The 11,601-nt window shown below is 41.6% G+C and overlaps 1 protein-coding gene across 2 annotated transcripts in view; it reads right to left on the bottom strand.

Moving 5' to 3' along the window:
- Positions 1 to 370: 370 nt before the first annotated feature.
- Positions 371 to 11,601, bottom strand: part of LOC108234206 (grainyhead-like protein 2 homolog) — a 27,073-nt gene continuing 15,842 nt past the window's right edge. For both annotated transcript variants that reach the window (XM_017413232.3, XM_017413234.3), the window contains exons 8-15: positions 5,355 to 5,513; positions 5,186 to 5,243; positions 4,801 to 4,940; positions 4,658 to 4,695; positions 2,870 to 2,952; positions 2,707 to 2,792; positions 2,475 to 2,539; positions 371 to 1,461 (exon numbers count right to left, since the gene is read on the bottom strand). In XM_017413232.3, coding sequence (XP_017268721.1) covers positions 1,347 to 1,461; positions 2,475 to 2,539; positions 2,707 to 2,792; positions 2,870 to 2,952; positions 4,658 to 4,695; positions 4,801 to 4,940; positions 5,186 to 5,243; positions 5,355 to 5,513 — 744 coding nt within the window. In that variant the 3' untranslated portion in view covers positions 371 to 1,346. The remainder of the gene's footprint in view (positions 1,462 to 2,474; positions 2,540 to 2,706; positions 2,793 to 2,869; positions 2,953 to 4,657; positions 4,696 to 4,800; positions 4,941 to 5,185; positions 5,244 to 5,354; positions 5,514 to 11,601) is intronic.

The raw sequence follows: 11,601 nt of genomic DNA, 5'->3' as shown, positions 1-11,601 counted from the left end.
TGCACTTCACAAAATAGATGGCATCATGAGGAAAGAACATTATGTGGAGTGGTCATCACAAAGCCCTGATCTCAACCCTATAGAAAAACAGCTGTGTGAGCAATAATGATTCTGTCTTTTATGGTGTATTTCAACATCTGGTTGCAGCTGCACGACTGTCAACAGTTACAGATGAGCATGCGAACACTTCCTCCTAAAGTCACCACAGAACTGAAGTTTGAAGCTGACTGTTTTAGGCCTGTGGAGGAAAACAAACACAAAGCTTGTTTGTTGTGAGACCTCACTGTGCCATCCACTTTAAAGGATTTATCAGTCATTAATAAAGCCATTTTAGAATAAATAGAAGTCAGAAAGAAGAGACACAAGCACCTGATTACAAAACTATATTTATTGACTGATTTAAAAGACTGTACAGTAAGGTACAACAATTATATGAACCATATAGAAGATGCTGGTGAATTAGGAGTAAACGGGTAAGGAGATGGACCTAAAAATTTCACAGTTAACCTCCGATGAGTCTCTGTAGCCTCAGAAGAAGACTGTCATAAATACTAATGACCACAGCCTCTGTAATAAAAAAATAAACAAACAAGAAGAAAACAGATACACAAACTGTTGAACCACATCCTGGAGACTGGTTGTTGTTCTGTAATGGTACCTCGTGTTATTTAGGCTCTGGGACAAATGCCATCCACAACACCTGGGAACATTTCACTGGTACCATTTGAAAATGTAGACAAAAAAATGCATCATTACCAATTTGATCTGTTCATTTTGACACAAAATTAAAACATTCAGACAACTTCCAAGCAGCCTCTAAAACCGCTTATACACATATAAAACAATAAGCCCCAACCATGAGCCATCCTGTGCAAGGAAACCCACATTTCATCAGGTTATTTACAGCTTCCACTGCTTCTCAACATCAACAGGAAGGACGACAAAAAAAACCCAACAACCAACAACACAGCTCTGCTGGCGATCCAGTGCATATTCATTGTTTTCTTTCTGTTCAATCACAGCTGGCTTGTTGCTTTGTGCTGATGGGGATCAAATCTTATTATAGTTAGGAAGGACAAGCTTGGCAGGTAATTAACCAATCCAGGCAATATTTCCAATGCAACAAAGGTCTCTAGCTTTTCCTGTTCTATGGTGCAAAGACTTGACCTACAGTGGTGATGAGGATGTGGGGTTTATCTGCTGGGAGTGGTTCAGGCAGCAAACCTTAATGAGACTGCCGTGTGATCATCAAGAAAGGTTATGTTGTTCTGGTCTTGGCTGCTAGGTCTGCATTGGCCCCACATTGATGTTTTTTTTTTTTTTTAAAGTGCAGAGACTGACAGCAGTCAGATTTCTGACAGAGTCACCCGCCAGGAGTCCGCTGAGCTCTCCAAAGACAGGATAAACGTGTCCTCATTGGAGTAGTGCTGAATGATGTTGTCATCCATGTTCACCAGAACCCTGAGTCCGAAAAGGACATTTGTACTGTTTATGTTATTTGAAATGAGAGTGTACATAAACATTTAAACAAGCCCAATGGAAATTTAGCTAAAGGCTCATTTTCATCCCTTTAAAACAACTAAATGTAGCATGTTAGCATATTTCTTTATTAGCCTTTCAGCTGTAAGCCTCACGTTGTGCTGCGTTCTGTTCACCTCAGAAGTTGGAACTCAGACTGAACCGAACCACGTTCCTGTTGCAACTTGGAAAACCAGAAGGGTTTTTGCTAATTGTTGTGAAAGTAACCGGGCGAATATTAGCAACACAAACCAACAACCACGAATCACTGCATTCCATGCAAACATTGTAGCAACATGTTCCGTAATGAAGGTTGGACAATTTTATGTGGGGCTGATTTGATGGGAAGTAAAAATAAAGTTTATGATGCAGCTATGGCAACTTTTAATCAGCTAAATTAGGTTTTGAGGTCAGGGCTGGTCAGAGGTTCTGGCTTCCAAGTGCAAATGGAATGCACCATTTGCACTTTTTCCAATGAATGCATGTCTGAGGCAATATATTTGTACTCAAAAGACAAAATTGTCAAGGACCAAGTCAAAAAATAAATAAATAAACAACAATTACTGGGACGCCCCATGAAGTCGGAATTCCAACTTGGAAAGTGAGCTTCTTGGCCAACCCCAAATCCAATATGGCTGCCACGCATATAAACATGGTGACCGCTGTAGTAATCAACTATCAATTTACATTTGTGTTAACATGCAACTCTTTAAATAGGTCACACACATAATACTGTACTACTTCGATTAGGAAATACGTTGCTACAGCGTTTGGTTTGTATCGCTAATAATAGTTAGCCTGGTTGCTTAGCACAGCAACTAGTAAATCCTGCTGGTTTTCTGAGTTGCAACTGGAACATGGTCAAGCTGAGCTCTGACCTCGAAGCACTCCAATATGAGCCTCTCAGAGCTGTTAGCCGACTGCAAAAATCTTAAATTTGTGTTGAGGTTTCTCACCCTTTTTTGTTCTTTTGGTAAACTTTGGTGATCTTGTCAACAGGGACTGTATATTTCTCAGAGATCTGTGGAAGCAAAGGCAAAAATAAAAGATGGTAAAACATCTTCAAGTCCCAGTTAAATTATTTGGGACTTAAAATGACTGACCTAAAATGGACAGATGAACATTTCTACAGTCAAACCCTTTCTGTCTGTCTGTGTGATCATTTCAGCAGCAGCGTTTGATACTTACCGCCTCCATCAGTGCTTTGAGGGTCGGTGCACGCAGCATCAAGGCGTCGAACACTTCATCACACTCCTTCCTCACATAAAGCAGGACTGATGAAGCAGAGAAAAAGGTCTTAGTCAGTCAGTTAAATAATGGAATATACCACCATTTTATAGAAATCAGTCACCTTTCCTTTCTTGCTCCACTTTGGACTTCTTGGGTTGAGGTGGGCAAACATTTTCCTGACACACACTCTTCACTGGAACACCTCTGACAAACACACATAGTATTGCAGTCAGTTCACTCGTTAAAAGGGCAGAAATGTCAAATTCATTTCCTTAAATGATTTATTTGAATCACTCCTAGGGTGAAATGATTTGTCATCATACAACTTCAATCAGTTTTAAAACCAAGAATTTGGTTATCTGTTCCACACGGGGTTAAAATTATACATAAATTCACCTAAATCGTTTAATGAGTGGCGCTGAAGATATTAGGATGTTCATATATTTTACCTTGATAAGGCCAAGGCCAGTTAACTTTTTGTCAGTGATCACGATTGACTGCAGATGGCAGTTTCTCTTATAACAGATTTCATAAAAAGGATTTATTTGATGCCACTTGTTATTGACCAGCATTCATTTGTCACCCTCAGATAAAAGGAAATTGGTTTAGGATGTTCAGGAACTATCAACTATCAAGGCTCCCCTCTGTCATGAAGTGGAAACAGCTGGAGCACCCGTGTCCCTGTGAAGTCAGTAATACCTCACCATGGACTGAGAGGGTGCTAACCCAGGAAGAAGCTCCTGCTCCAGAAGCGACATGTTGGCTGGTAGCATCATACAACATTTCACAAAGTGGATGGAATAATGACGATGGAGGTCTACCTCCAAACTCTTCAACTTCACCTCAGATCAAGAGCTAGATGATTCAAACTTGGACACATCTGGGTGTTTCGACAGGACAATGACCCCAGACACATAAAAACTGGTCTCTGATTGGATAAAGCAGCTTTTGGAATTGCCTTCCGAAAAGCCTCAACTCAGCAAAAAAATTTGTGGACCATTATTAAAAGCCAGAAAACCAACCAATTCAATTTAACTCTATCAAATCTCCCACGAACACCAGCTAAATATTAGGCCAGAAATATGGCAGAAACTTGTGGATGGATACAAAAAGTGTGTGCTCAGGGTGCAACTTGCTCAGGGACGTTTCACTAAATATTTGACCCTGTGAAAATACAAAATCAATTGAAATGTGAAGCCCTCATACTCCTCAGCTAGCTGAGTGATGGTGTGGGAAAATGATGCTTGATATCAGGGATGTTGAATAAATACACGAATGGTTTGCCACAGTAGTTTTTTAAGTGTTGCTTACATGATGGAACTGCCTGCCGTACCTGCACCTCCCGTCTGTCTCTGCTGTAGCTGTCAGTGATCAGCAGCACTGTGGAGCTTTTTGTTCAAACAGCTGATCTGAATTAAGCAGGCAGGTGTTTTCCTGAACCAGCCATGCTCTGTTTGGTGTAAGAGTGTTCAGAAAGTATCTTTCTCTGCTTCTTTTCTGTCGTGGGCGGCTGTTGGCAAAACGCAGTTAATTAAAATGTGCGTGCTCTCTGGGAGCTGTGATCACCTGGGACCGACGTGTTCATCTTTAGTTCACTGTACTCGTCCAAAACGTCTGTACTGAACCACCACGATAAGCCAAAACTTTTTTTTTTTTTTAGCTTGGCACATGAAAATAGGCTGTGATTTTTAGGAATTGATACACGAAAACCTGGCGCCCTAGTCGCAAATGCTCAGAATTCAGGGAGACTGCAAACTGAAAATTTGCCCATTTTCTCACAATTTCAACTAGTTGCAGCTCAGTGAGACGCCACCCTAACAATCCATAAAAACATGTTTGGTATTACTGCACATGGTGCATTAAGCTGCAGCACTAAAGAGTGCAGAAAAACGATCCGTCTGATGCTCACCTGTCAATAACATCCTCTTCAGTGCTGACAGCAAACACCTGGAAAAACAGGGGAAAAAAGCATCAGGAACGGTTCAGATGATGCAGAGACACTGCAAGGGACTGTTGGGGGGATTGTGTCTAAAGGGCGGGGTGGTTTCTCACGTGTCCCGCTCTCTGCAGGTTCCCAAAGTGGACATTAGGGATGAAGAGGACTGGTTGGGAGTCCAGGTCCAGCATGCTTTTCAGCAGCGTACGTTCAGCCCTTTTAATGGGAGAGGTCGACCCTGAGCTGCTAGTTTTCCCTAATAAAAAGAGAGCATGAACTCAGCATCTGTTGCCAAGCAACCACTCAAAGTACCAATATGATAGGGTGTAATTAGGTTTGTTTGGCTTTTAGGACAGCCTCCTGTCCTCTCTGTTATATTCAATTTTTTGATTTTAGCAAAGTGCATTTTTTAAGTGCATTTTAGATCAAACATTTTTGCTATTTATGCAAGTAAAATAGGAAAACATCTTTCTTATTAGTAGGCAACAGAAAACATTTCACCTTTTATCCTCCTCCTGAGTTGCTTCTTCTCCTCATCTCGAAGCTTCCTCTCAGCACCCTGCAGTACACGTACACACAAAAAATACAAGAGAAACTAAGAAAAGTTCTCTTTCCAAGTTGGCTGAATCTTGATGAGCAGACACGTCGCTCTGCCACCGGCTCTCCTCACCTTGTCACAGAAGACCTTGATCTGCGTGAAGGCCCTGTGGATGGGCCGGCTGCTGCAGCTGCTGTAGCTGTAGGTGTCGATCTGGATTATCAGGGGCATGCCCTTCACCCCCTTCTGCAAGGAGAAGTCTGTGCTCAGGCAGTTCACAGAAATAAAGACCTAGGAGGCAAAAAGAATGAGGCTCAGAAGATCATCCAGGAGCTGACCACCTTCAGAGAAAAGGACTTCTCCTGAAGGAAAGATTGTGTTTGAGGAGAACATTTCGCAATGTGCTGGACAAACAAATTCTACCCCCTGGCTGATGATCTGACACCCTGCAGACCTCCAGAGTTCATGGCTCATCAGGTGAAGGTTAGTAGGTAACGAACACATGGATGCTTCACACAGATGATCTGCACAGTTTTCCAACAGGAAGCTCCAGATTACTGCCACAAATTCAGATTCTGGCATTCCATCAATTAGACTGGAGCTAGATTAGTGAATAACTTTTCATACAGCCACTACAAGGTGAAATACATGTTCTTTCATCACTTTCCTCTGATCAAATAAGACAAAGCAGACACAGAATGCCAGAAATTTCTCAAGGTATTTAAAAAGAAGAAGGAAAAAAAAAGAAAAAGAGGAGTCATAAATATTCTGACTCATATCATTATTTTCTGACGGTGCTGCATTGCCTCAGAGAAACTCTTAAAGACTCGCCTTTTCCAAGAACCATAGGCGCTGGAACAGGGGGGGCCAGGGGGCCATTGCCCCCCACCCCCACTTTACAGCCCTGCCCAGGGCGTCATCTGGTCCCACCAGACGTTCACACGGGCCACGCCCGACTGTGACTGATGTCTGTCTCACTCCTTTCTCTTGCTGTCTAGAAACGGACAGAGGCACAAACCTTGGACGTACAGACAAATAATTGCGCACGTTGTTTGTCGGCCGTTATTTTGCGCGTCCCAAAGGCAGCTGCAGTTTGCAACAGCCCTGCTCACAGATGGCGGGTCCCTACGTGGAGAAAATGAAGGCAGAGGAGGAGAAGAAGAGAAATGACCATCTCTGTTCATGTGGATATGTTTGAAATAAAATTCGGACCTGTGGCAGCCTGTCAAGGTCATCATTTCAATTTCTGAATGTAATATCACTCAGAAACAGCCGTCACATAATCTCTGCAGGCACAAAATTCCTTGTTTTTCCCCTCAAAGTAAAGTTTGTTGTTACCTACATTACTAATTATGTTTGCTTTCCTCACCATCTCCCGTGTAAAAAGACCGGCTTACACTGCAAGTGTGCTTCTGCACCTCTGTGCCAAACTGATCTCTTGTGCCAGTGCTTGTTGTTTATTTATTTATTTATTTATTGTGGTCATCATTTATAGAGCAGTCAGTTTCACCAATGATCATCATTCCTAACAAAAAAGTCACAGGTGAAAAGTAGCCGGTGGGTTTTCAGCCCCGCAGGTGTGTGACGATGAGCGAGCGACAAACAAAGAGAAGCTTTTTATTCCACTAATAAACAGAGAAATACTCATCTACTCCTCTCTGCGGAAACAGAGCACCTTCATATTCAGGAGGGACGCAGTTCGTTACAGAAACTGTTTCCATTTTCAAAACAAAGACTTGTTTTCCACTTGATCTGGTCATTGTGATTAAAAGTACCGACATTACCGTGTGGCAAAATTGAGCATGTACTTCTGACATTCAAGGTGACGAAACAGCCCCACGCCCCCCGCCCACCTCCAAATGCATCCAGCACCGTTGCCAGGAACACATCTCCTCCTAACAACCACGCTGACGTTACATTCCTCTGCATGTTCCTCCTGCACCGTGTTATACTCAGGTTTTCTCACTGTTCTCAACTTGGCCGCCGTTTCTCACTTTTATGTGCCTTTAATGAAAGCACCTGCCTAATGACTGTGTGCGCTCAGATGTTCGACTTCACATCTTCATAGTCACCGTAAACAACGTTTTTGTTTCTGGATGTTATGAAAGTAAGAGAATGAAGTCACAGGCAGTTTTTGCTTCTTGTCTGGACTTGTTTCTGGGGCAACAGGGGAGGTTAAATGTGAATAATAACTTATTTTACTTTTGTGGAAACTGGTGAAGGAAATTAGTAACTACGCCATAATAAAGTTATTTCATTCACAAAAACACAGTTATAGCTGATTAACACTTGTGATGGATAATAAATCTTTGTTTTATTGCAAATTCTGGTCAATCCCTCCTTCTATTCTTTAAACGACTCAAGGTTAGGAGGAAGTCTTTCAGAGGAGGCTGCATTTATCAGAATGGACATTTAACCCATTTCTTATTAAAGCTCATCGTAGCACAGAAACAAAACTGGTGAAAGTTACTAATGATGTCTCCTTGCCTCAGACAGTGGACTTGTGTCCATCCTTGTCCTGTTAGATCTCTGTGCTTCTTTTGATGCAATTGATCACAATATTCTATTACAGAGGCTTGAACATGCTATTGGGATTACAGAAATGGCTCTAAAATGGTTTAAATCATATTTATTTGATAGATTCCAGTTTGTAAATGTTAAAAATGAATCTTTTTCATACACCAAAGTTTGTCATGGAGTTCCTCAGGGTTCAGCGCTTGGACCAGTACTCTTTAGTTGATAAATGCTTTCATTAGGTAAAGATAAGGTTGTTTTTTTTTACATCAGGATCTTTTAACCCCAATATTAAAAATGTTACTAGGTCTGCTTTCCTCCACCTACATAATATCACTAAAATTAGAAACATCTTGTCTAAAAATGATGCAGAAAAACTGGTCCATGCATCTATCACGTCTAGTCTGGACTATTGTAATTCTTTATTATCTGGGTGTCCAAAAAACTCTTTAAAAAGTCTTCAGTTGATCCAAAATGCTGCTGCCAGAGTTCTGATGAGAGTTAGGAGGCAAGATGATATTTCTCCAGGTTTAGCTTCTCTCCATTGGCTCCCTGTCAAATTCAGAATAGAATTTAAAGTCTTACTTCTAACATCTAAAGCTCTCAACAACCAAGCTCCATCTGATATTAAAGATATTATTGATCCATGTTTTCCTAACAGAGCACGTCACTCTCAGACCGCAGGTTTACTTGTGGTTCCTCGAGTTTCTAAAAGTAGAACAGGAGGCAGAGCTTTCAGTTCTCAGACTCCTCTCCTGTCAGTGAGGCTGAGACCCCGTCAACTTTTAAGACTACACTAGTTAGGGTTGGCTTGGGTTTCCTGAGCTATCCCTTAGTTATGCTGATATAGACTGCTGGAGGACAAACTGACCACATTTCCTCACTCTGCTGCTGCCTTCATGTTCTCTGTGCTCCATGTTTGTATTTGTTATTACCATGTTTTTTTCTTTGTCTTTCTTCCCTATAGAAACTACCCCTGGACCAGTCCTTCTGTGTCTGCGTCTCCTTCCTGTCCTCTCTAACCCCAGCCGGTCGAAGCAGATGGCCGCTCGTCCTGAGCCTGGTTCTGGTTCTGCTGGAGGTTTCTTCCTGTTAAAAGGAAGTTTCGCCTTTCCACAGTTGCCAGTGTGCTGCTCGCGATGGGAGACTGCACTTTCTCTGCTTTGACACACCTGATTTGAGTGAGTTAGTGATTAACAGGCTTCTGCAGGACTTTAAGAGCCGCTGAAGAGCAGAAAAACAACTAAAACATGCAGGATAGTGTTCCTCGACGACTGGAGTTGGTAAATACTGCCTTCGATAGACAACCTTTATACTAGGTAACTGGCATTTCATAATGTACTGTATGTGAACTTATTGCATTATAATTGACTGAATTGAATGTAAATGGATTTGAAACTGACCTGAAATGGACTTTTTATTTTTGTTGTACAGTTACCTGAGGTGACTTCTGTTGTGAATTGGCGCTATATTAAAAAACTGAATTCAACAGTGAATTTTAACTTTGTGTGCAGTGATGAGAAGCACTCAGTAAACATGTCCTACAACTCAAAATCATTACAACGATGACAAATGAGCTTTAAATCTAATGCTTCAACATGATTGTGAATGACACAGGTAAAAAAAAAGAAAAAAAAAAGCTTGAGCTCCATTTCAGAAACCCTAACCACACCCAAAACACAGAACAGATGTCTTCCAGTCAGATCTATCAGTGTACAGTGCAAATACGACATTGTGCGGTTCTCTCTCACATTTTGTTACATTGAGGGAAAGATTCTCATGAGCGATGCCAAGCCACAAAAATCAACACAAACACCTGATGGCCTTTCCTGTTAAACAGGACCGACAGCTCGAGCAACAGGTCGGCGCAGACGGATAACGGTAGGTTCTCCAGCGATTTTCCCACTACGCAGCATCAACAGCATCGTGCCTGAACCTGCAGAGGTAAGGGCTGACGGCTCCAAAAGCCTAAAGCACAAAGGAGCCTCCTACACCAGCTCCACACACACTCACACCCCCACAGATCCGAGCCATTTCAGCTTCTCCTCGAGCGCCACACGAACTGCTGCTGGCATCTGTGGACGTGTGCGAGTAGGAGGCTTGTTGTGTTCGTGCTCGCAGCGTGTGAGAGCGCTCAAATGCCTTCCCTAAAAAAGCGAAAAGTTCACGAGGGCCCCGTGAAGTGGCCATCCGCTCCTACGGGCACAAACAAACAAACACAAACCAAAAAAAAAAAAAAAAAGCGAGTCGTGCTGCAGGAAGATGCTCTTAGGACGAGGATGGTGCCGGCTGTTGCCTGGCAACGCACAAACCATGCCAAAACACAACAAGAAAAAATAAATAAATACCGATTATTTGCACCCAACATCGGTTTTGTTTTGGCACATAAAAATTCCCAATTATGTTTGGGAGCAAGAATTTCAAGATGGTACAAAATAAAAAACAAAGAACAGAATGGGGGCCGGAGCAGAGACGGAGGAAGCACCGATGGCAATGCAATTTGTTTTATTTAACCTACATTTGCACCCAGACAGAGAGCAGAAGATAACATCTAAACCTGGGGATGTTGCAACATGAGAGGAACACCTCATGTAGTAGAAGAGAACAAAAAATGCCAACAATAAAACAAAGTGAAACAAAGAGCTGGCTGACAGGTTTTAGAAAGAAAGTGGTATTTAAAGTTCATAGAGGGGGTAATAAAAAATGTAAAAAATAACTTTTAAGCCATTAGAAATTATTATTTCTCAGCATGACAAACAATACGTGTTCAAAGGTGCTAAAGGCCCAGCATGCCTTGAAGGAATGCATATCACCTGCCGCCTTTCACAGCAGAGTTTTAGACAAACATCATGGGATGTTGAAAATGACGGAGTTGACCGAGTCATAACCTTTTTTTTATTTTACCTAGGTTGCTTTACTAAAAACTACAAAGCCAACTAAAGTGCTGTACATTAAAGCAGACAAGCACAGGACAAAGGATAGAAAATATATAAACTCGCAACAGGAAGAAAACTAAAATTGATCACGCTGCGAGTAAAAGTATGTTTGTGGTTGTAGATGTGCAAACAAATAATTACTTACCAATGATTACTTAACGAGTTTCGTTAAAATCTATCCAGTGGTTCCTGAGATATTTTGCAGTCAAATGATCACACACCCACACAAACATTATTGTCGCTCCACTGTCAGCAGCAGGCGCTAATCAAGCGTATGCCAGACAAAAGTTGGTCATTAGGAATGAGACGAGTCTGTCTCCTCAAATCATGTCTACGTGTACAGGGCCTGAGACAGTGTAGGGGGAAACAAAAGGAAAAAAAAGACAAAATTCAACAAAAATAAAACTAAAACATCTAGCTTCCATGCTTGCATGTCCAGAATTTACCTAAAAAAAATTAAAAAAAAAAGACTATTTCTGAAAGTTTTTCATTTTTGATTCTGAACAGTCTGGCATGTTCCCGGCTCAGAACATCACAAGTCAGCTGACCGACTTATTATCACCTGCTGCCAGGAGGTGAGGGAGGCCGGTAATGTGTTTACACGTGCCTGTGTGTCTGTGTGTGTGGCCATGTATTTGATACACTGTGGGGACAATTTTCCTAACATACAGTTAGGGCCAGAAATATTTGGACAGTAACACAATTTTCGCGAGTTGGGCTCTGCATGCCAACGCATTGGATTTGAAATGAAACCTCTACAACAGAATTCAAGTGCAGATTGTAACGTTTAATTTAAAGGGTTGAACAAAAATATCTGATAGAAAATGTAGGAATTGTACACATTTCTTTACAAACACTCCACATTTTAGGAGCTCAAAAGTAATTGGACAAATAAACATAACCCAAACAAAATATTTTTTTTTCAATAT

The sequence above is a fragment of the Kryptolebias marmoratus genome, linkage group LG16, assembly GCF_001649575.2.
Source record: "Kryptolebias marmoratus isolate JLee-2015 linkage group LG16, ASM164957v2, whole genome shotgun sequence".
NCBI lineage: Eukaryota > Metazoa > Chordata > Actinopteri > Cyprinodontiformes > Rivulidae > Kryptolebias > Kryptolebias marmoratus.
Note: the sequence above shows the minus strand (reverse complement) of the source record. Positions and strands in the feature narration are given on the sequence as shown.